Source organism: Chrysemys picta, chromosome 5 (assembly GCF_011386835.1).
Source record: "Chrysemys picta bellii isolate R12L10 chromosome 5, ASM1138683v2, whole genome shotgun sequence".
Taxonomy (NCBI): domain Eukaryota; kingdom Metazoa; phylum Chordata; order Testudines; family Emydidae; genus Chrysemys; species Chrysemys picta.
This window is the reverse complement of record NC_088795.1, coordinates 80,292,520-80,317,044: the sequence shown is the minus strand read 5'-3', so window position 1 is coordinate 80,317,044 and position 24,525 is coordinate 80,292,520. Positions and strand designations below refer to the sequence as shown.

General features: G+C 46.5%; 1 protein-coding gene across 35 annotated transcripts in view; it reads right to left on the bottom strand.

The window, feature by feature from the left end:
* Positions 1-24,525, bottom strand: part of TENM3 (teneurin transmembrane protein 3) — a 2,213,160-nt gene that overhangs the window by 231,683 nt on the left and 1,956,952 nt on the right. The window contains exon 3 of one of the 35 annotated variants that reach the window (XM_065596731.1): positions 7,183-7,301. The exons of the other annotated variants lie outside the window; for them this stretch is intronic. Within the exon in view, the coding sequence (XP_065452803.1) occupies positions 7,183-7,222 (40 nt within the window). The 5' untranslated portion in view covers positions 7,223-7,301. The remainder of the gene's footprint in view (positions 1-7,182; positions 7,302-24,525) is intronic. 35 annotated transcript variants of the gene reach the window in all.

The following is a 24,525-nucleotide window of genomic DNA, read 5'->3' as shown; positions in this document are numbered from 1 at the left end:
TGTGGCTTATAATGTTCACATAGCCATACTTCTCAGGAACAAGTTTGTTGATCTTGATCTATCTGACATTTGGAGGCAATTCTATCCTGTGGATAAGAATTTATTTTTTTTGAGTAGACATCACTTCTACTGCAGAATCAATTATATCCTCAGATTCCCTTACTGTGCATGATTTCTTTAATGTGATACGGGGTGGGGGGCGGTCTCTGTATCAGGTTATGTCCACAGTGTGTTACACATTTGGCAGGTCGTACCATCTGGCAAGCATTCTAGTATACGAAGGATAATTTGTCATTTTAAATCCCTTGATCCGTGAATAGGTCGAAATTCTCCTTGGAAAGATATTTTGCAGTTAGTGACACAGGAGGTGTGGGGGAGACTGTTCTCTGAAAGCTGTGAAGACCACAATCGGAGAAGAAATAATTGGTCTTGGCTCCTCTATTAAACAACAAAGATTGAGATTTATAAAAATTCTTGAAAGGAAAATATGAGTTACAGAAATCACATATTAGAACTAATTGTCCACCACTTTGCAAAATTTTATTTTGGTGAGATGGAGGAACTTTAATTTGCTCTTAGCAAAAAGATTGAATGTTTAATTAAACTGAACAAATGTAAATTTTTTGTACATTAGGAGAATAATGCCGACAGAATTTTGGCACAGCAACCAAAAGAAAAAGAATAAAAAGATGGATTAATCAAATCAAAGATCAAAAAAGGATCAAAAATAAATTGTCTAGTATGCAGGAAACATTTGTTACATTTTAAAAACCACTCCATTTCCCCCAAGCATGTGGAACAGAAAAAATAGTTGATCTGTCTCTAAAGAATATTGACCTTACTGCATTGTCTGATTTTGTATGGATGAGATTAAATGTCTCTATAGCTACTGAGGAAGTGCTGCAAGCATTGCTACATAGTGGTTGAAACATAACAAATCTCTGGGTCCAGATGAATTGAGCATGCATTTTTACAAAATGTTCCAGTCAAGAGTGAACTTGTTCCACATTTACTGAGAGCTTGTCACATCTCTCTCTTTTGGATTAACATGTATACAGCATATGAGTAGGAGTATGTATCGGGATATCTTTCTAAATATTGCCAGGTGTGCCTGGGCATGCTTGGTTTTGGTTGGGAAAAGGTAGCCCTATCCTGTGGGGTGTAGAATGGTTTGGCAGCCAGGAAGGGAGACTGGGTTGGGGAGGGCTTATTCTGGGAAGAAGTTGACAGCTTCAGATGATTGGGTTGCAATATAAATCATAGGCTTCAATACGTTTAATTCACAAAGCAGATGAACTCTGACTCTCCAAATGGCTTTGGTAGTTTAGCCCTTGACCTTGGTCACAATCAGTCTATATTAGGTTTAAAAAAGTGCAAGTTTGCCAATAATTTAAGCAATTCACTAAGGAAACAAAATATTTTTTCTCCTTTTAAATAGATTGCCAAAAGTTAAAACAAGGACACATCTACTCTTGCTGTGGTGAGATAACTTCTTCATCAGAAATATTATTGTAAGAGAGTGAGCTTTGGTTTTCACTTGTGGCTCTCTTTTTGATGGTCTTAGTTTTCACGCAGTCAGTCTGCACATTTCTGCTTCTGTGTAGAAAAAGTTGGTGTCTTTATTGAACTATTTTACCTACTTTCAGTATATATTTATCCTGCTTATTTTCAGCTCCAGCTTCATTCTAACTTTCTATTTGTAAACCTCTAGGATAATTGTGACTCGTGTAAGGAACATTTTCCTAGACGTTTAGAGGGTGAAAAATTATTACTTACTGATGCCACACTGTACTGTTCCCATTACTTGTGCAAACTCTTTGTACCTACAAGAAGGCTTTCCAAGCTGTATTGCGATTATAATTGTTTAGAATTTCCCCTCTCCCAATATACCCCTCATGACCGCAAAAAAAAGATTAAAATATCACCTGAGCGCATCCTAAACGCTCAGGATCAAAAGGCAAACATAAAGAACCCAACATTTATTATTTTATTAGAATCTCATGATATTTGAGCCAACTGCATAATTTTTTTTTGGGTGGAGGGGCAGATTCAACTTCTGAACACTTGAAGTTGGAAATGCTGAATAGGCAATATATAATACTGCGCATGCAGCTGGTGAAACAGATTATTATAACACTCTAGAATAATAGTCACTTTGATAAAATACCTGGCCAGCTATACCTCATTTGGAAAATTTATATACAGCGATACGAAAGACCAACTAAGTTATCTAGTCCATCTTTCCTCGGCCAATGCAGCATTGTTCCCAACAGTACATTTCTGTTTTGTTGTTGCTGTTGCTCTAGTTTTAAATGTTGCAAGAAACAGAGCTTCTACCGCTTCCTTTGGGAGACTATTACGCATCTTAATGGAATCACTGTCAGATATTTTTCCTCCTATTCAGCCTAAATTTTTCCTTCCTTAGTTTCATCCTATTACAACTAATTACATTCCTAGATATTGTACTAAATCATCTCTCTCCCACCTTTGAAAAATTTGTCCCCACTTAGTCCATGCTTAGCCTACACATACAGTAAAATGTTTAGCTCTTTCAATCTTTCCTCTAGCTTCCTGATCATTTTTTCTTATGCTTTTCTAAATACTCTTCAATTTGCCAATAAGGGCTTGTCTACATGGCAAGTTATCACGCGACAAGCCAGGGTGAGAATTTATAGCGCATCACTTGCTATGCAGTAATATCCTTTGTGGACACGTTAGAAGTGCACTCAAAGGCTCTCTCTACATTTAAGGCAGAGTACAGGTATGACACATATAGCTAAATGCCGCAGTGAAAGGCAGGCTTCATCCATACCAGACACTGCAGCATATAGCTACATGCCACTGCGAAAGGCTCCAGCAGCAGAGAGGCAGTGGGGCAAGTCTCACTGCAGCCAGGGAAGGGTGCTGAGGGATCACTGAACAACTCTGCTTGGGTATATAGAGAGCCGCATACTCTAGTCACCTAAGCCGTGTCTCACCATCTACGCTACTATTTCTACCTGTGTTAGCTGTGGGTGCAGTGTCTGTCCTCTACCTGCTGCCAAGTGTAGACATAACCAAAGTCCTGGAGTGTAGTTTGGTTCACTAAGTTTTCTGTACTCAGCTTTGCACTTCGGAGTAGTCTTGTTTACTCCCATATCCACATCATTAATGATGATGTTAAATAAGACCAGTTCAATAAATGATCCCTGTGATGACCTCCTCTCAATTTGATACATTACCCTTTAATTTATGGTCTCTGAGCAGGTTTTCAATCCACATGACCGTGTTTTTGACCCAGTTAATTTGAATTAATATTTCAAGTAAGATATTCTGAGACACAGTATCAGACATGAAAGCAAAATAAAGTTGTGTTCTGTCAGAGGGATGACATGTCCTCATTTATCATGGGCAGTTGCCAATGTTTTTTTTAAAAAGTCAAGGTATAATTTTTCAAGTAGGTCAAGAGCACGGGGTGCTGGGACCCTTAGAGAGTTTTCTGTGCATTCTGGTGAAATGTAAATTATTTCCCTAGAACGGTGAGAGAAAAAAGGGAGAGAAAATAATTTATAATTCACCAGAATGTAAACATAGCCCTCTGGTAAGCTCTCTCCCCTTTCTTATTCCCTAGCTCCTTCTGTTTCCTACCCTCATCACATTTCTGCTTCCCTTCCCCCCACAACTCTCTATTCTCCCTTTTTGTCCCCCACAACCAGGATTTGTCTTCTTTTTGCCCACATGGAATGTGGATGCCTGACCCACTTGAAGTGTTAGCGCAGCACCTCTTGGTTTAAGCCGAGGCTTCCTGTGGAGAACATCTAAAAGGGAGCCTGCAGAGTGCAGGGCTAGAGTTGGAACTGGGAAGTGACTTACAGGAACTAAGGAATGGTATCTAGTCAATCAGGAGAGGCACTGGCTAGGACCAAAATTACATGATCACAGGAGTTACCAAACTTCTCTTAGGTCTGGGGGAAGGAGAAACCATGCTGGCCACTGCTCCTGACTCAGAATGGATTGTCATCCTATCCTCGCTGGAGTAGAAGGGGAGAGCAGCCACAACTGTCAGGAAGGAGTGAGAAGAGACAGGAGGGACCATGAACTCACCTTGTAACAGAGGCACCATCTAATTGGCTGCTACTCCCCTTCATTCCTATGCCACTAAGTTTGATTCTATTTCTGGGGCTAGGGGACAAAGTGGAAGGATTGCACATTTGGTTATTAATAGTGGGTAACTTTAGCTGAAACAATTAGGCAGAGAGAGTTAAGATAGAAGGTGGTGGAGGATGGTTTGGGGGAAATAGAGGAAAACTCTAACAAGATATGTGATATTTGCTTATATGCTTATGTGTGTGTGTCTTGAATATTTAAGGTTTAATTGGGAGCTAGACTATGCATACAATGAAGGAATAAGGGAGTTCCTTACATCCCTGGGTTCACAGCAGGGCTACCTGCATCACAGGAGAAGGAGTGAGCTGTTACTGCAGGGCCACTACACGCCTTCCCAGGCAGTTGGATAAGGAGCAAACCAGTGGAGCTTTGACTGTCCTTATCCCTCAAGGCATCAGTCAGTGCAGCTGAGTCGACATGGAACAGAGAGTAAGTTTCGCCAGGAAAAGGGCTAGCACCTTATTTACCCATAGAAGAGACCATGTCCTTCTATGTGTTTGTACTAACAGAGCTGACTCTGTTCCTGATTTTGTCCTTTGGGCATTACCACATTATCAATAATCATAGAGTCATAGATAATCAATAATAGTCACTTTTGGATGAGAATGGGAATGGACCCTCTGCATTATAATTTGTGTCAGGTTCGGGATCGCCTTCTTGGCACTTCTTGAAGCCCGATGAAGTGGGAATACCCCATGGGGGGTGGGGGGAAAGGGTACCAATGGGGAAGAAAAGCGGGAAAATAAATGGTTTTTTATTTTTTTATTTTGGGGGGGGGTTAAGAACAAAAGGGGTAAAGGATAAACTATAACTATACTATGCTAACAGACTAACTATATAAATGTGAAAAGAGCAACAATCCTAATGGACTGCGAGTAGCTCAGTTTCTAGCAGGGGCAGCTGAGAAGGAACTGAGGCAGGTTAGCCTGCGTGTGCTGGATAGTTTTGTGGCACAGCATGAGGAGACACCAAACATGTGTGGGCCTAACGGACACTGCTACTGAAGTTCTCTCATCAGCAGTGCAGGGACGCAAGCACACCTACAGTGGAGCACCCATGGGGACACTACTCGAAGAAGAAGGGGTCTTTCTTTAGAATCTCTCACTCCATCCTGTTAGATTGTTTTCTCTCTCTTTAGCAATTTAAAATTCAAAATTCATTTCCTCACTTCCTATATTTGCAGGTAAGGTGAGGTTTTTTGAATGGAAAAGACCATCAATCTAGATCTCCCATGAGGCTGGAGCAAAATCTTGTTTATCATATGTCACTTGGCAGATCCTTGATCAAAGATGACTGAAAAACACTTTATATTATATTAACGTTTGCTCCAAGTCTTGCTATCAGATGAACCATCACCACAAGCTGTTAAAGTACCTCTGGAATGGCAGTATGGTATGAAAATCTAAATAAATTACGCAGGCATTAGGCATATACTGCTGTCCAAAAGGCTCTTGCTGTACCATGGATTTTTATGGTGCTGCCTCAAAAGTTCTGACTTTTAGAAGGATCCACAAAAACTGATCTTAGACAATGCATTGCCAATTTAGACTCTGTCTCTGAGTTTCAGTAATAATACTAAGCATTTAACTATTGGTCTTCATCTTCATCTTGGCTTAACTTGACTATCAGTGCTACTTTTTCATTAAAATGCATTTTGGTAATAACTTGGGGTACGAGCCACTAATCCTGGAAAACTAAGGCTTGGTCTACACTACCCCCCCTAATTCGAACTAAGGTACGCAACTTCAGCTACGTGAATAACGTAGCTGAAGTTCGAAGTACCTTATTTCGAATTAGTTCAAACTTACCTTGGTCCACACTCGGCAGGCAGGCTCCCCCGTCGACTCCGCGGTACTCCTCTCGGCGAGCTGGAGTACCGCAGTCGACGGCGAGCACTTCCGGGTTCGACTTATCGCGTCCAGACTAGACGCGATAAGTCGAACCCAGAAGTTCGATTTCCAGCCGTCGAACTTGCCGGTAAGTGTAGCCAAGGCCTAATTCTCCTTGTTTTGCTAGTGAAGTGATATAACCAAGATGCAAGTCTTTTATTTAAGCCAAACAAAGATTTGTTAAATTATTTGCTTTGCCTGATCTGCTTTGTTTATAAGAAGATTTAATTAAAAAGGGAAAGAAGAAAACACAAAGTAATGTTGAAGACTCTCCTTCTTCCTCGGTCTCAGTTCATCCTCTCTTTTATTTAAACTTTTCCTCCCCTTCTTAACAGACATGTCCTGAATTCCTCTGTTTCTCATGGATCGGCAGTTCTGTATTTTTTTCTAAAAATAATTATTTTAAAGGAAGAGTTAAGATGCTCTAAAAAAGAATTGCTTTCATAAAGAACAGAAAGTTGGTATGACCTGTACAGAGCAGCTTTTTTAACAGTGGATCAGAGTCAATGAAGTGAGCTGAATTGTGGATGAATGGAGCAATAAATGTTGGAATAAATCTGAGGAATTACTTAAGGGACACTGTCAAGACTGATGGGCCTAAAATTTGCCTCCCTCCTTCTGAATTTTACATCTATCATCATGCCCCTTTTATAGAAAAAAAGTAAGCTTTGCAAAATAGGTCTGCAACAGTGTTAGAATCTTAGCTGACCTGGAGTTCTGAAACTATTAACAACCCAACAGTTGAGAGAGACTTTTTCTACATCAGCTGAACACAGGATGAAATGATGCTCTGATGCTAAAACATTATTTAAATCAACAATATTTTAGTAATTTTCCCATCTCTTTTTTTTAGCTACTTTCCTAAATAAAAGCTAATTCCCATTGGTGGATAAAACAGTTTAATCAAGTCCAAAACCTGGCTTAATAAATTACTGAATATTTAATCAGGTTCTTTATTTTTTGGATTGCTATGGTGGTAAAATTAAATTGGACAAAAACATTAAAACCAGTGGTATATTTTTGATTTTACATTCAATGGTACATAATAAATTTAATATAACTGAATGCAATTAATTCAATCAGCACCTTTCATCCCAAATGTCCCAAAGTGCTTTTTCAGACAGTATACATATAGGGATAAACTCACCCAAACATGGAATGTGGCAACTGTTCTGCACCAGCGACATTACACAACAGGTTTTTTTCTCTTTTTTGTGAGCATGTGCGTGTGTTTAAAGGAAGTGCAGTGAAGAATAAATTCACCAGCTGAAAGTAGAAGGGGTATATTCATTAAGAAGAATGTATTATTCAAATTGGAATGTGTCCAGTAGGTCAGGATGATATGCACCTAAAAAAGTGGATTCTGCTAGGACATGAGTATTTACTGATCATGCCAATAAGAAACACCGTCAGGGCTGGATCTTAACCATTCCAAACAGTGCATACTGTCTGCAAAACTTGTAAAGGAACATAAACCAATGAATGGGTGGAACTTGTTGAATGGATAACATTTGGTTGGTTGAAAGAGTAAATCCCTACTGTCACTTGTTTTGTGGGTGCAGAGAAAATATTTTCTTAATTTGGACTAATAATTTAAAATATGAGAAACCATGACGGAACAAAGAAATCACCACAGCTCCTCCTTTTCTAAGCAATTAACAGGTGGCAGATTAAAGTATCCTATTCTGACAATAGTAGGACCCATGATCCTTCAATTGATTTGTGAGAGTAGATACTGGCTAATAGATTAACTTTTCCTCCACCAAAAATTTCCACCAAAGGATAAATTTTAAGATAAGCAGACAAACTACTTGCAAATCAAGAGAAATATAAAAAGTGGCAATGTTCTCAGTTGGAAAGTTCTAACACTTTTGTTTTTTGCCACTTCTTAGCTTGAGATCAGACAGATTATTATTTACTACTTGTACACCTCTACCCCGATATAACGCTGTCCTCAGGAGCCAAAACATCTTACCACGTTATAGGTGAAACTGCATTATATCGAACTTGCTTTGATCCGCCGGAGCACGCAGCCCCCCCGCCCGGAGCGCTGCTTTACTGAGTTATATCCGAATTCGTGTTATATCGGGTTGCGTTATATCGGGGTGGAGGTGTATTACTTACATGCCGAGGAGCCCTCGATTATTAAAATAAAATTCATTGGATTAATCTGTTCAATGGGTGAGGGTCAGAAAGGTCTCCCTACTCGTCCCCAACCCCTGCTAGACCCAGTAATCACTTTTAGTTGACTTCTATGTGGAGGAGTGGATCTAAGGAGGTTTGCAGATAGAGGCAATGGGAAGGCATGGAGGGGGAGAGAAGAGTATTTACTAGTTGAGCAGGTAGGATGGCCTCTCTGGTTTGCTGCAGATTTAACAGGGACAGCCTCAGATCCTCTCAAATCTTTGAAGGTTCATCAGAGAACATGCCATAGCCTCTAAACCTTAGGCTCTCTGGTCCTCTAATGATCTTTTATGTTGGGCTGTTGGGAGGCCAGACAACTTTATTTTGCCATGTTGGGGGCCAGCTGAGCCTATTTTGGCTTATTTGGGACTGAGCAGGCTGTAGATTTTCAAAGCAGTCTCTTTAAGACTTGAAAAACTGGGGAGGCACTGCTAAGGCTTGCAAAGGTTGTTTGCCTGCTAACACACACAGCAATGCTGGGATCCTCATGAGCTCTCTAAGGTGTGGGGGACGCATTCCGATACTTGTGAAGTTTACAGTAGTCAGAGATCCCCAATAAATCTCTTAAGGATCACAGGTACTGCTGATTATGGAGGCCCCAAGGGCCACTTAAGACTTGCAAGGAGGTGATGGGCTGAGAATCTACTAGGGCTCATAGAGGGGGCCCCAAGTTTCTTTAGCACACATTGTTTTGACCAGCTGCAAGATGACTTCATTAATTGTAAGTGCTATCTTACTAGATTATGAGCGGCGTCCTATACTTCCCACAGAGGGATAAAATGGTTACTCACCTTCTCGTAACTTTGTTCTTCTAGATGTGTTGTTCATGTCCATTTCAATCAGGTGTGTGTGCGCGCATGTGCATGGTAGCCAGAAGATTTTTCCCATAGCCGCATCCGTCGGGTCGGTCCAGGCGCCCCTTGGAATCGCGCCTTCATGGTGCTCAATATAGAGCCCAGACGACCCGCCACCCCTTCAGTTCTTCCTGCCAGCTACTCCAACCGAGGGGAAGGAGGGTGGGTATTGGAATGGACATGAACACCTCATCTCGAAGAACAACAGTTACAAGAAGATGAGTAACTGTTTTTTTCTTCGAGTGCTTGTTCATATTGATTCCAATCAGGTGACTCACAAACCCAAGTTTAGGTGGTGGGGTCAGAGTCTTCCATTGATTGGAGCACCACTCGTCTGAAGGCTGCATCCTCTCTGGCCTGCTGGGTAATCACATGGTGCGTGGCAAAAGTATGGATGGAGGACCACATTGCCACCCTGCAGATTTCCTGAGTGGGAACCTGAGCCAGGAACGCTGTTGATGAAGCTTGTGCCCTGGGGGAGCGCACAGTGATTGGAGGTACAGGAACACCTGCCAGGTTGTAGCACTCATGAATACAGGATGCTATCCATGATGAGATGTGTTGTGACGATACAGGCTGACCTTTCATTCTGTCCGCCTCTGCAACGAATTACTGGACCGATTTTCTGAACAGTTTCGTTCTCTCAATGTAAAAGGCTAGCGCCCTGTCGACATCCAGAGAGTGGAGTCTCTGCTCCCTGCCACAGAAATGAGGCTTAGGGTAGAATACTGGGAGAACGATGTCCTGGTTGATGGGAAACTGCGATACAAGGAAGGAAAACAGGATGAGGCCTGAGCTGAACCGTGTCCTTATCAGAGCCTCCCTACGCCATGGTCTAGGTTAGGCCCTGAGCTCAGGCACCCTCCTGACCAAGGTTATCGCTACCAGGAACGCCACCTTGTAAGAGAGGTAGAGCAGGGAGCATGTCACTAATGGTTCAAAGCAGGGTCCCATGAGCCTAGAAAGGACCAGGTTGAGGTCCCAGGCAGCGACAGGCTAATGGATGTTAGGTTATAGCCTGTCGAGCCCTTTTAAGAACCGGCTGACCATAGGGTTAGCAAACACAGAGCGGCCCTCCGTGCCCAGATGGAAGGCCGAGATGGTGGCTAAGTCCATTCTTACTGATGACAACGAAAGTCCCAGCTGCTTCAGATGGAGGAGGTAATCCACAATAAGAGGTGCTGATGCTAGCGTCAGGGATGAATGGTGCTGCACCACCCAGATTGAAAAATCTCTTCCACTTGGCACGTATGTGGCTCTCTTAGAGGGTTTTCCGCTGCCAAGATGGACCTGTCCAACATGGTCTGAACAGGAAAGCTCCATCGGGTTCAACCACAGAGCTTCAACGCTGTGAGGTGAAGTGACTTGAGGTTCAGACGTTGAAGATGACCTTGTGTCAGAAGGTCCGGGAAGAGTGGCAGGGTGATCGGGGCTTCCATGGACATGTCTAGGAGAGATGTGTACCAGTGCAGACGGGGCCAGGCTGATGCTATCAATATAACCTGAGCTCGTTCTCTCCAGATCTTGAGGAGTACCTTGTGAATGAATGATATGGGCAGAAAGACGAATAGGAGAGAACCTCCCCAGTAGAGGAGGAACGTGGCCGTGATGGAGCCCAGGCTGTGATTTTGGAAGGAACAGAACTGCAGGCACTTACTGTTGTGTCACGTGGTGAATAGGTCTATCTGGGGAAAGCCCCACCTCTGCAAGATTGAAATCATAACATCCGGGCGAAAGGACCACTCATGGCTGTGAAACGACCTGCTGAGGTGATCTGCCTGCTCGTTCTGTACCCCGGGGAGGTACAACGCTTGCAGATGCGTTGAATGTTCTATACAGAAGTCCCACAGCATGAGGGCTTCCTGGCACAGGGAAGAGGAGCGTGCATCCCCATTTGTTGATATAGAACATTGCTGTTGTATTGTCCATTATGACTGATACACATTGTTCCATTAAGTATGCCTGGAAGGTCTGGCATGCTAGGCACAATGCTCTGAACTGTCTGACATCAATGTGGAGACCCAGGTCTGCCTGAGAGCAGAGGCCTTGAATCCTGCAGTCTCCCAGATGTGCTCCCCAGCCCAAGTTAGATGCATCCGTCACTAGCAACAGAGACGGCTGCGGAGTGGCAAAGGGGACCTCAGAGCATACCTCCTGAGGGTCGAGCCACCACAGGAGGAGGTCGAGGACCGGGCGAGGCAGGGTCATGATCCTATCCACCTGTCCTGGGCTGGGCGATACACTGACGCAACTGAAGAGGTCGAAGCCGGAGTCTGGCATGCTGCACCACATAGGTACAGGCAGCCATGTGTCCAAGAAGCTTCAGGCAATTTCTTGCTGTGGTGGTGGTAAACTGTCTGAGGCCTCAAATGATATCGTTAGGGTCTGAAACTTTTCTTCCAGCAGGTATGCCCTGGCTTGGGTCAAGTTCAGTACTGCCCCTATAAATTCTATCCTCTGGATGGGGGACAGAGTCGATTTTGCTTCATTTAGAAGGAGACCCAGGTTGTTGAAGGTGGCTCTGATGAATCCGACCTGAGCTTCCACTTGGGTCCCTGAGCGGCCCCATATCAGCCAGTCATCAAGGAACGGAAACACCTGTATCTGGTGCCTGCGCAAGAACGCGACAACGACTGTCATGCACTTGGTGAAGACTCAAGGTGCTGCTGACAGGCCGAACAGAAGGACGGTAAATTAGTAGTGGTTAGGGCGGAATAACAGTCTGCTGGATCCAGTGAGGAGATGATGGAGACCAAGGAGACTGTGTGGAACCTGAGTTTCTTCACGAACTTGTTGAGTTCTTGCAGGTCCAAGATAGGCCTGAGGCCACCTTTGGCTTTCAGTATTAGGAAATACCGGGAAAAAAAGCCCTCGCCCCTGTGCTCCTGAGGAACCTCCTCCACTGTCCCTAGAGATAGAAGTGACTGCACCTCCTGGATAAAGAGATGCTCATGAGAAGGGTCCCTGAGGAGGTACGGGGAAGGAGGGTGGAAGGGTGTGAGGGCACAGAATTGTATGGAGTATCCCCTCTCTACTGTGCAGAGCACCCAGTGGTCCTAAGTGATACAGGACCATGCACAGTAGAAAGGGGACAGTCAGGAGGAAAAGGTAAGGCAGGATAGATCCAGTTTTTGTTCTGGTGCACCGTCCTCAACTGCACCTTCAAAAGGCTGGTTTGGGGCTGGAAGGTGGTTTGGGTTGGCCAGAGCTCTGGCCTGAGGAGAGGTGTTGTCTTTTCCTGCCACTCCTGTTCTTCCTCTGAGAACCGTCTTGGCAGTTCTGCTAATAGAACCTCAGAGGAGGTTGCAGCCTAAAGTGTTTCCACTGTGTGGCAGGAGTGTGCAGGCCCAAAGACCCGAGGGTGGCTCGTGTGTCTTTCAGGCTATGCAGCCTCTTGTCTGTCTTTTCAGATAAAAGAGTCACACCCTCAAATGGGAGGTCCTGAATGGTCAGTTGGACCTCATAAGGGAGCCCCGAGAGCCCCTTCTCATGGCCAACCCAGTAGCCATGACCTTAGTGATGGCATCAGCACCATCCAACGCAGCCTGGAGGGAAGACTGGGAGACTAGCTTTCCCTCCTCCACCACAGCCGACACCTTGGCTCGGGAGTCTGAAGGGAGGAGCTCCGAAAATGTGGCCATCGCCGCACAGGTGTTATAAGAGTACCTGCTGACAATGGCCTGCTAGTTCGAAATACGGAGCTGAAGACCCCCTGTAGAGTAGACCTTTCTCCTGACAAGGTCGAGTCATTTAGCCTCCCTGTTTTTAAGGGAGGGCCCCTGGAAACCCTGCCGCTCACACTGATTAGCAGCATCCACGACAAGAGAGTCGGGAGATAGGTGGAAGTACAAATGTTCGTACCCCTTGGAGGGCACAAAATAACGCCTCTCGTTGCACTTGGCAGTGGGTATCAAGGAAGCTGGGGTCTGCCACAGGGTCTTGGTGGTATCCACAATAGTCTTAATAAGTGGTAGGGCAATACTAGAAGGTCCTGAGGGGCTGAGGATATCCACCATGGGATCAGCCTCCTCAACCACCTCCTCAGCCTTACTGCCCTTAAAACAGCCCTTTGCAGCAACTGTTGTAGCACCCTGTTGTCCTCAAGTGCTGGGGCTATGACTGTGCCTGCCAATGCCTTGCCTGGAGATGAGACGAAGGAAGCCCTTATAAAAAGCGGATGTTCCCTGCCATCAGCTCCCAAGGGGTCCCACGACTCTCGGGGGTACGTCAGTACTGATGGAGTGCCCATCGGCACCAGGGCTGTCAATGCTGAACTTGGCATTGGTATGGGCACCAGAGACACTGATGGTACTGCTGGTGGAGCCAGTGCCGAACCAGCTGCCTGAGCCGACAAAGGTAGCAGGACTGTTGTCTGTGCCACTGTCGGTGCCGAGGCTGTCATCGGTGCCGAAAATGCTGTCGGTGCCGAGGCTGAAAGAGTTGCCAATGCCGAGGTCGGTGCCAGTGATGGCGCTGCAGCTGATGTCGTTGGTATGTGGGTAGGCGCCAAGGCTAGCTGCGTGGTTGATGGCGGGATGAATGTGGCTGAGGCCACCGAAGACGCCGTGGAGCAGTGCCTTTGGATCCCTTCGTGGCTTTGGTGAAAGGCCCAGGGGGTCCAGAATGGCCACTGTGGTGGCTTCTGCTACTGCAGTAGTCACACTTGGGGCTCTCGCCTTGATCTCTATCATAGGCTCCTGCTCCTCCGGGAGCGGTAGGAGTCAGACTCTGACTCCGAGGTCTCCAAGACGGAAGACCACGGAGAAGCTGAGCTTCAGTGCCTCGACCGTCAAGAGCTTGGGGAGTGACTTAGGCTCTCTGTCCGAGTGGGCTGGTGCCGAAGGATGTGAAGAGGGGGAATGCCTGGACATCACTGCCAGCTCCCCTCTTGACTGCACCTGGGGGGGGGGGGATCACCAGCGCCAGAGGTTCCTCCCTCCTAGGGAGCAAGAACGGTGCCATAAGGTGAAGCAGATTCCAAGCAGCTTCGAAAGCTTCCGGCGTCAAAGGAAGCGTCAGCTGCTGGCCCGTAGGAACCGGTGAACGTGGGGGGCCCAGACTCAACTGCCTCGCCTGGGCAGGAGTTGATGCAGTTCTAACGGGGGTGATCTTGAGCTGTGGCTCACTCGGGATCTCACTTCCTTAGATTTAGCCGGAGGTGACAGACTGTCCGGCTTCGTTTTCTTCTGAAGCACCAGCAAGTGAGACCGGTGTCTGCTCTTCGCTGGGCCTCGGGAGGTGCCATGTCGGTGCCAAGAATCCCAGGACGAGTCCTTTCTCGGCACTGAAATCGATGATGGCACCGGGGTGCTCCGCGTGGATGAGGAAGTGTTAGGAGCCAGGTCCCCCGAGCCTGGGTTCAAATTGGGGTGTATTCCATGAGGATCATTTTAAGAAGATGCTCCCTTTCTTTAAGAGTTCTAGGGCAGAACTCACGGCAGATCTTACAGCGATCCTTTTGGTGACCCTTCCCTACGCACCGTAAACACAAGGAGTGTGGATCATTCTTTGGCATGTGCTTCGCGCAGACACAGTTTTTAAACCCGAGGGACCACAGCATACCACGGCTCTGGGGAGTCAGAAGGGGGGTAGAGACCCCAACAACTCTAATCACTAACTACTAAGATAAACTAACTATATACAAACAACTCGAGTTGAATGCGCTTGCTAAAGCAAGGGCTACGAGAAGTTCCAGCCTACTGTCACTTGCAGTAAGAAGGAACCGATAGGGTGGCAGGTCAGTAGGGCTCTATATTGAGCGCGACTCCAAGGGGCGCCCAGATTGACCCGATGGATGCGGCTATGGGAAAAATCTTCCTGCTGCCGTGCCCGTGCGCATGCACACACCTTATTGGAATTGACATGAACAAGCACTCGAAGAACTGGAGGATCTTCCACCCACCTCAGTAGATCTTGAAATTACCTATAGTCGTCAGGAGGTGATGATGCAACTGCCTTATCTGCAGATGACAACTCTATCTGAGTGGGTGGCTCCACCTGAGCTGGTTCCTTCTCTTCCTCAATTAGTTCTTGAGGAAGCTTGGGATCTTCTCTGTACGGGGAGGGCTGTCTTTACTCCTGATGGGAATGTATGGATTCAGGATGTTGCATTTATGGATTACATGGGACCTAGTAAAGCCAGTGTGAGGGGTCAAATGGAAATTGGGGAAGTCCCCCTGATGGAGGGTGCCACTCGTTCTGAGGAGCATAGTCCTTATGCAAGCAGAATAGTGCTCACAACACTCTGGATCCTCTGTCTGGTCTGACCCCTTGCCTCACTGGGAGTAGTGATGCTCTCCTACTGGCATCCTACTCAGAGGATGAGGCTTTGAAGACAGTGGGTGGTGCTATCAGTACCAAAGTCTCATTATGCTTGGCTGGTAGATGGTATGGTGAGAGTGGTTCTCTCTCATGCACGCCCTAGACCACCAATGTGGACATCTCCCTGGTTAAGATCAATTCCGATAAGCAGGGACTTTGGGTTCATGTACATGACAGTGTCCTCATGGGTGGAGTATCTATCTCCTGATGCAAGGGCGTGGACTGGACTTCTTTCTTTCTGTAGCACCAGCAGCATCGGTATTGTTACAGTGTTCAGTACCAACAACCCTTTTTCATGTCTCATTGGTACCCACGAAGTCAGAGGGATTCTCTGTCAGTTTCCCCTCACTAGTACCGGGACAGTCCCGCTCCTGTGGTTAATGTCAGTTTCAGGGTGCTCAGAGCCAGGAGAAGAGTAGCATACTCCTTGTGTGTACCCTGAACAGGAGTGTCAGGAGCTGCATGTCACCCAACTTAATGGGTGTCAGAGAGGAAATCAACATTTTGAATGAGGGATTTCTCATTTCTTGTGAGAGTGTTTCCAACCCTCCTTAGGACTCCATTTGGAGGTGTCCTTTCCTCTACTCCTACCAATTCCAGAGTCATAGACCATCATTCTTGTAGGGGCACTTCTCAGTACCTCTGCCCAATGTACAGGGTGTGGGTGGCGTCTGATGGGCCTGAATTGGACTGGGGCCTCATAGCATGATCCATGAGGAATCTTCAAAGCCTATACTCACAATCTTGGTGGGCTTGCCTTGGAATGGATAAGCAAATGCTGCATTTTGAGAGGATGGGGGCTTCCCCAAGGCAGCAGAGGCACTTAATGTGGTCTTTGCTGACCAGAAAGGCCTGAGGGCAGGACACAATTCTTGAATCCCAGAATTCTGGCATACTAGGTACCACTAAGTGGGGAAAGGGATTGGCAAAGCCCCAAAATATTAAAAACCACTAACTATAAAACTATCTAACTAGTATTTATCTAAAAACTATTTACAGATAATTATACGCTTGAAGAACACTAGCTAAAACTGCAGACACTAAGGATGTTCCAGCTCAGATTACAGGTGGTAGAAAGAAACTGGAGAGCAGTTGGTCTGCACTACTCTTTGTGTCCTCCGTTCAGAGCATGAGGAGGAGAAGGGCGCAGGTGTGGACAAACAGACACTGCTAGCAAAAATCTTCCAGCCTCAGGCACATAGAGCACATGTGCACCTAGAGTTATATACACACAGGGACCATCACTCAAAAGAAGAAACATTCATTTAACTTTAAACCCAATGGGACTTAAACATATGTTTAAAGTTAAGCATGTGTCTAAAAGTGCTTTGCTGAACAGGGATGGTTTGCTAAATTGGGGCCTATCTTACTTTGAACATGCCCTTAGCAATTTAATTTTATTTCCTCTGTCCTTTCCTCTCAGTTTAGTACCATATGCAAATTTTATCTTTAACCTCTTTCTGCTGCATATGGTCAAGGAATACGATTTGTACTTTACACCAATCCCCGCAGTGTCCCATTAAACTCCTTTCCTAGACTCAATACATTGCTGTTTATGATTTCCCTTTGTTTTCTCCTTGAGTCAATTTTCAGGCTTTGTGACTCATATGTAAAACAACTGGAATTAATGTTTTAAATACTCTGCAGTACTTAAATTTGCAGTGCATGTGCCATGAATTCTACTATCATGATGGTTGCACAGTCACTACGTGCAGGACAAATCATATTGATTCTCTGTCCATTTTTTTCTCCAATGCTTGTTAATTATAAGAGGTTAATGATCACAGCCTTTGTCACAGCTGGTTGTAAATTCAAACATAAGTTTTAAATGTGTCTATTTTTTTATTTTCTCAAACAACAAAAGATTTCATATTTGAAAGCCCAAATGTAACTCTTTTTCCTCCCTAGGGGATATGTAAACATAGGAGGAAGATTTAAATTTTGGACTGCCAGTCATAGCTCTCCTTTTAAAAGTACTTTGAAGACACTAAGCTACTCCACAACAACTCTATTACAAAGCAAAGAATAATCTTTACTAAATCTGACTGCTGGTGTCCATCCTGAATAACACGGCTGTGTGCTGGGGAGATTTGCAAGAAATCAGGGGAAAGGATTCTTTCCTCACAAATCTAGAGGGCAACAACTGACCCACTCAGCATTCGAGCAGCCTCTCCTTGCTACTGCAATTCCCTTTCGTGGGCTGAGGAAGGAATGGTGGATTCCTTAGATCTTTCACTGTTAGGGCTGCAGATTTGTCACAGCATTTTTTTTTAATCAAAAAATCAGAGAGTGACTGCTCCGTGATTTTTGATAAAAAATGCCTTGACAAATGAGGGGGCCTGCAGCAGCGCCCTTTGCCCTGGCACTGCAGCCCTAATGAGGAGGGGACATGCTAGTGGGGGAGGGGAGAGGTGCAGAGCAGTCCTGCCCCACATTCACCTCGGGCATGGGCATCGGCACCTCCTGTGTTCCACAGGACTGGGCCCAGCTACCTGCTTCAAGTGACCTGGCACATGGAGCACAGCACTATTCAGGTTTGGCTGTGCTGCCCCTCTGTCATGAGGCATTGAGAGAATTTCAGTTAGTGGAACTGCAACCCTGTTTGCCATGTTGCAATGTTTTTTGGGCCCAGCCCCACAGGATACAGGAGCTGTTGCTGCAGGGTGAGTACAGTAGGGTTACCATATGTCCGTATTTTCCCAGACATGTCCTGCTTTTTAGTTGTTAATCACAGTCCAGGAGGATTTTTTAAATATACATAAACGTCCGGAAAATACGGAGGTATGATAACCCTATCCACTGCCCCCTCTCCTCTTGGGGTGTCAGCTCGCTGCAGCCTGCGGATTGCAAACCCTCTCCCCGTGTTCTGCAACTGCAGGGGACCCGCGGCCACTTCTCCCTCCTCCGAGCATCACCCGCAGCTCTGGCAGAGCCTCAGTCTCACACCTCCGTCCCAGCCATGCAAGGAGCCCCCCCCGAAAGCGGTCCATGCAGCCGGGGCTGCCTGCCCCCCGCGGAGCCGCTGCCGGGTCCCGGCGCAGGGGAAAGTTTCTCGGCGCGCAGTGGCGACTCCCGGGAGCCTGAGCTCCCCCACCCGGGAAGGGCCCGCGTTGCAGCGCCTCCCGCAGCCGCCCGGCCTGAGCTGCCGCAGCCTCGCTCGGTCCAGCTGGGAGCGGGGTGGAGGCTCCCCTGAGCCCGGGGGCAAGGCTCGGGCCACGCACGCAGTACTTCTCTGCTCCAACCTGGCCAGAGAGGGAACCTGCGGCTGGGGTGCAGCCTCGCAGGTGGGAGCACGCTGGGGCTGGGATGCCCAGCTTGGGGGCAGGCCCGGGGCCCGAAGCAACTTTCCGCCCCCCAGTTCCAGCTGCTGCTGCACGGGGGAAGCGCCCGGCCAGGGGCGCAGGGACTGGAGAGCGGTGGGATCCTGGGCAGGAAGTGGCTGTTTGGGGTGGCTGGGAGGGAGGGGGAATGTGGCGAGCTCAGGGGAGGAGGTGGGACTGGGATTTGGGGAAGGGGCCAATAGGGCAGAGAGGGGGCGGAGTTGGGACAGAGACTTTGGGTGGGGAAGGGGTTGGAATGGGGGCGGGGAAGGGGCGGAGTTGGGGCAGGGCCAGGGGCCCCATGGAGTGTGCTCCTTTTTCAGTGTACAAATATGGTAACCCTAGGGTACAGGGTGGGCTTGTTCTTCAACACCCTCCTTTTCAGGGCCTGCTCTCTGCATCAGGTCAGCGGGGCAACTCATGGAGATCCTTCCTGCTGTAAGTCATGGACATACAGAGAAGTCACGGACAAAATGAGTATCCATGACTTTTTCAGCACTGTGAGAAACCTGCAGCCCTACTCATTGTGTACTAGCTTTTCCAAGATGATCTGTATTTCAGCTGAATCAGAATGCCCGTTTTGCTGCATTGCCAAGTCAGGCAATGTTCTGCAGACATGAAAGAGTGAGAGAGTGAGGAAAAAAAACCCCAGGACATCATGATCCTTTTACATTTTTGTGTTCTTCAGAGCCCTTAATACTGAGTAAGTCTTCATAACTTACTCTGGATGGAAGCCAAACATCATTCCCCCATATTACAAATAAGTTCACTAAGAGGTTGCACAGGTCACTTCAGTTACAGCTGACAACTTAACTCAGGGCCAAGTATTTCAGAAGTGACTAATTATTTTGGATTATGTTGTGATGATTGGGCAGACAAATTTACCCTAATGGTAAGCTCAACTGTAAAAAGTATGTAAAAGTTCATAAGGTGTCACAATAACTATAGTAACAAATGTTGATGGGAAAAGGTACAAAAAGGAGACAGAAAGACTAAATTAATCTAAACAAAAAGGCTTACTGATATATTTCCCTATTTTAGCTTCTGCTCCTACCTCATTTTCACTGGCATTCACCATCTTAGATGTTCAATCACTACTAGCCTTTTTGGTGAAAACTGAAACAAAAAAGTCATTTAGCACTTCTGCCATTTCTGTTACTGTTTCCAGCCCCTCCTCCCCCTTTAAGTAATGGGTCTATCCTGTCCTTGGTCTTCCTCTTGCTTCTAATGTACACTCAGTTATCTTCTTCTCTTTTGCCCAAAAGGACAGTTATGACCAGCTTTGATACCATCTAAGAGATTGTCAAACAAGGTTTTTTTCCCCTTCTAAAACTATCTCCAGTTAAAGGGAACAAGAAATGTTGTTAAAATGAAAGCTTTACTTACTACTTTATATTTCAAATGCTTTCATGTTTTCCCTTCTTTTCTGTATCTTTAATAAAAAGGTTAAAAGGATGTGTAAGTAGCTTGAGATCTCTATATACCAAACCCTGAACCTTGTTTAACAATATTTAATGCTGGACACGACTAGGTTACGTTAACATTTTTGGACCCCGAAATCCAATTAATACAACAATGCCTTAATTTTTGCTTGTTCAGCTTGAGATAGTTTTAAAGGGACTAATTTTCAGAAAGCATTCAGCTTCCAGATTCTGAAAATCAGACCTCTCTTAAATGTCTCAAGTTGAGCACCCAAAAATTATAGCACCCAAAATTACTTTTACCTTTTAAAATCTTGAACCAAGTCACTAATATAGCAGCTCTAGCTCTTATCTACTCAGGCACACTGACTTTCCAAGGGAAGGTGTAAAATCTATGTGCTTTGCTATCCTGTCTCAAACCAACTATTGCTCTAACACAGGGGTCGGCAACCTTTGAGAAGTGGTGTGCCAAGTCTTCATTTATTTACTGTAATTTAAGGTTTCATGTGCCAGTAATACATTTTACATTTACAGGGGCTGGCGGACGGAACCCCAGACTGGCAGTGGGCTGAGCGGGGCTGGCGGGCAGAACCCCAGACGGGCAGCAGGCTGAGCTGCTCAGCCCACTGCTGGTCCGGTCTGGGGTTCTGTCCGCCAGCCCTTGCCAGCTAGGGTTCCGGCCGCCGGCCCCGCTCAGCCCACTGCCGGCCTGGGGTTCTGTCCATCCAGGCCGGCAGTGGGCTGAGCGGGGCTGGGACCCGGCTGGCAGCAAAGTGCCACTAAAAATCAGCTCGCATGCCGGCTTTGGCACATGTGCCGCAGGTTGCCGACCCCTGCTCTAACCACACCACCACACTTCCCTCAGAACCAGGAACAGAACTTAATATTTCTGCTCTGTAACATTCTACTGATATCTAGCAAATAGGTTTACTGCTAACTGGGAAAGCATGTGTCAAATTCCCCTCTAGTCCACATAGACAGTAACAGTTATTCCTTGAACTCAAATGGTCAATGTCAAGTTGACACACTATAGGTTTGGATATCAAGCCCTTCTGATCACCCACTTGGGGTGGATCCTCATTGCTGTGCATCATAGAATTTGTTTTTCCAGTTTGCTGATTTTAAAAACTGGTTTAATTCTGGATAAAGTTGAGAAGTGTGAGCAACAAGGGTGATGTCGTGGTTGGACCACCAGACCAGAGGGATGAGGTGGATGAGGCTTTCTTCTGGCAACTAGCAGAAGTTGCTAGATCGCAGGCCCTGGTTCTCATGGGAGACTTTAATCACCCTGATATCTGCTGGGAGAGCAATACAGCGGTGCACAGACAATCCAGGAAGTTTTTGGAAAGTGTAGGGGACAATTTCCTGGTGCAAGTGCTGGAGGAACCAACTAGGGGCAGAGCTTTTCTTGACCTGCTGCTCACAAACAGGGAAGAATTAGTAAGGGAAGCAAAAGTGGATGGGAACCTGGGAGGCAGGGACCATGAGATGGTCGAGTTCAGGATCCTGACACAAGGAAGAAAGGAGAGCAGCAGAATACGGACCCTGGACATCAGAAAAGCAGACTTTGACTCCCTCAGGGAACAGATGGGCAGGATCCCCTGGGAGAACAACATGAAGGATAAAGGGGTCCAGGAGAGCTGGCTGTATTTTAAAGAATCCTTATTGCGGTTGCAGGAACAAACCATCCCAATGTGTAGAAAGAATAGTAAATATGGCAGGTGACCAGCTTGGCTAAACAGTGAAATCCTTGCTGATCTTAAATGCAAAAAAGAAGCTTACAAGAAGTGGAAGATTGGACAAATGACCAGGGAGGAGTATAAAACTATTGCTCAGGCATGCAGGAGTGAAATCAGGAAGGCCAAATCACACTTGGAGTTGCAGCTAGCAAGAGATGTTAAGAGTAACAAGAAGGGTTTCTTCAGGTATGTTAGCAACAAGAAGAAAGTCAAGGAAAGTGTGGGCCCCTTACTGAATGAGGGAGGCAACCTAGTGACTGAGGATGTGGAAAAAGCTAATGTACTCAATGCTTTTTTGCCTCTGTCTTCACGAACAAGGTCAGCTCCCAGACTGCTGCACTGGGCAGCACAATATGGGGAGAAGGTGACCAGCCCTATGTGGAGAAAGAAGTGGTTCGGGACTATTTAGAAAAACTGGACGTGCACAAGTCCATGGGGCCGGATGCGCTGCATCCAAGGTGCTAAAGGAGTTGGCGGATGAGATTGCAGAGCCATTAACCATTATTTTTGAAAACTCATGGCGATCGGGGGAGGTCCCAGGTGACTGGAAAAAGGCTAATGTAGTGCCCATTTTTAAAAAAGGGAAGGAGGAGGATCCGGGGAACTACAGGCCAGTCAGCCTCACCTCAGTCCCTGGAAAAATCATGGAGCAGGTCCTCAAGGAATCAATTATGAAACACTTAGAGGAGAGGAAAGTGATCAGGAACAGTCAGCATGGATTCACCAAGGGGAAGTCGTGCCTGACTAACCTAATTGCCTTCTATGATGAGATATCTGGCTCTGTGGATGAGGGGAAAGCAGTGGATGTGTTATTCCTTGACTTTAGCAAAGCTTTTGATACAGTCTCCCACAGTATTCTTGCCGCCAAGTTAAAGAAGTATGGGCTGGATGAATGGACTGTAAGGTGGATAGAAAGCTGGCTAGATCGTCGGGCTCAACGGGTAGTGATCAATGGCTCCATGTCTAGTTGGCAGCCGGTTTCAAGCGGAGTGCCCCAAGAATCGGTCCTGGGGCTGGTTTTGTTTAATATCTTTATTAATGATCTGGAGGATGGTGTGGACTGCACTCTCAGCAAGTTTGCAGATGACACTAAACTAGGAGGCGTGGTAGATACACTAGAGGGTAGGGATCGGATACAGAGGGACCTAGACAAATTAGAGGATTGGGCCAAAAAAAACCTGATGAGGTTCAACAAGGATAAGTGCAGAGTCCTGCACTTAGGACGGAAAAATCCCATGCACTGCTACAGACTAGGGACCGAATGGCTAGGTAGCAGTTCTGCAGAAAAGGATCTAGGGGTCACAGTGGACGAGAAGCTGGATATGAGTCAACAGTGTGTTCTTGTTGCCAAGAAGGCTAACGGCATTTTGGGCTGTATAAGTAGGGGCATTGCCAGCAGATCAAGGAACATGATCGTTCCCCTTTATTCAACATTGGTGAGGCCTCATCTAGAATACTGTGTCCAGTTTTGGGCCCCACACTACAAGAAGGATGTGGAAAAATTGGAAAGAGTCCAGTGGAGGACAACAAAAATGATTAGGGGGCTGGAGCACATGACTTATGAGGAGAGGCTGAGGGAACTGGGATTGTTTAGTCTCCAGAAGAGAAGAATGAGGGGGGATTTGATAGCAGCCTTCAACTACCTGAAGGGGGGTTCCAAAGAGGATGGAGCTCGGCTGTTCTCAGTGGTGGCAGATGACAGGACAAGGAGCAATGGTCTCAAGTTGCAGTGGGGGAGGTCCAGGTTGGATATTAGGAAACACTATTTCACTAGGAGGGTGATAAAGCACTGGAATGCGTTACCTAGGGAGGTGGTGGAGTCTCCTTCCTTGGAGGTTTTTAAGGCCCGGCTTGACAAAGCCCTGGCTGGGATGATTTAGTTGGGAATTGGTCCTGCTTTGAGCAGGGGGTTGGACTAGATGACCTCTTGAGGTCCCTTCCAACCCTGATATTCTATGATTCTATGACTAAAAAAACCCATTAAAACTCAGTTTTATAGTTTACAACCACTATATTCTATTTATTATGGCATGATAAACAAGCAAACACAGGTTTTCTGCATTTTGGTCATCACATATTTTGATTACTTATGTCATACATTGGTAGGTTTGAAAGATGGGAGGTATGCAATGATGTGCTTTTGAGTTACTGCCCCCACTCTCACCACACAGCCATCTTACATATTTGGTTACAGGGATACAACTTAGAATCATAGAACTGGAAGGGAGCTTAAGAGGTCATCTAGTCCAGACACCTGCACTCAAGGCAGGACTAAGTACTATCTAGACCAGGGGTGGGCAAACTTCATGGCCTGAGGGCCACATTGGGTTTCTGAAATTGTATGGAGGACTGGTTAGGGGAGGCTGTGCCTCCCCAAACAACCAGGCATGGCCTGGCCCCCATCCCCTATCTGACCCCCCCCCCACTTCTCGCTCCCTGACAACACTCCCGGGACAACCCCCATCCAACCCCCTCGTTCCCTGACAGCCCCCCCACCCAGACCCTTTCCCCATCCACCCCCCCCCACCATTCCCTGTCCCCTGACCGCCCCTGGAGCCCCCGCCCCATCCAACCCCTCCTCGCATTCCTGACTGCCCCCAGAATCCCTGCCCCTGACTGACCCCCACTGCGCCATCCAACCCCCCACTCCT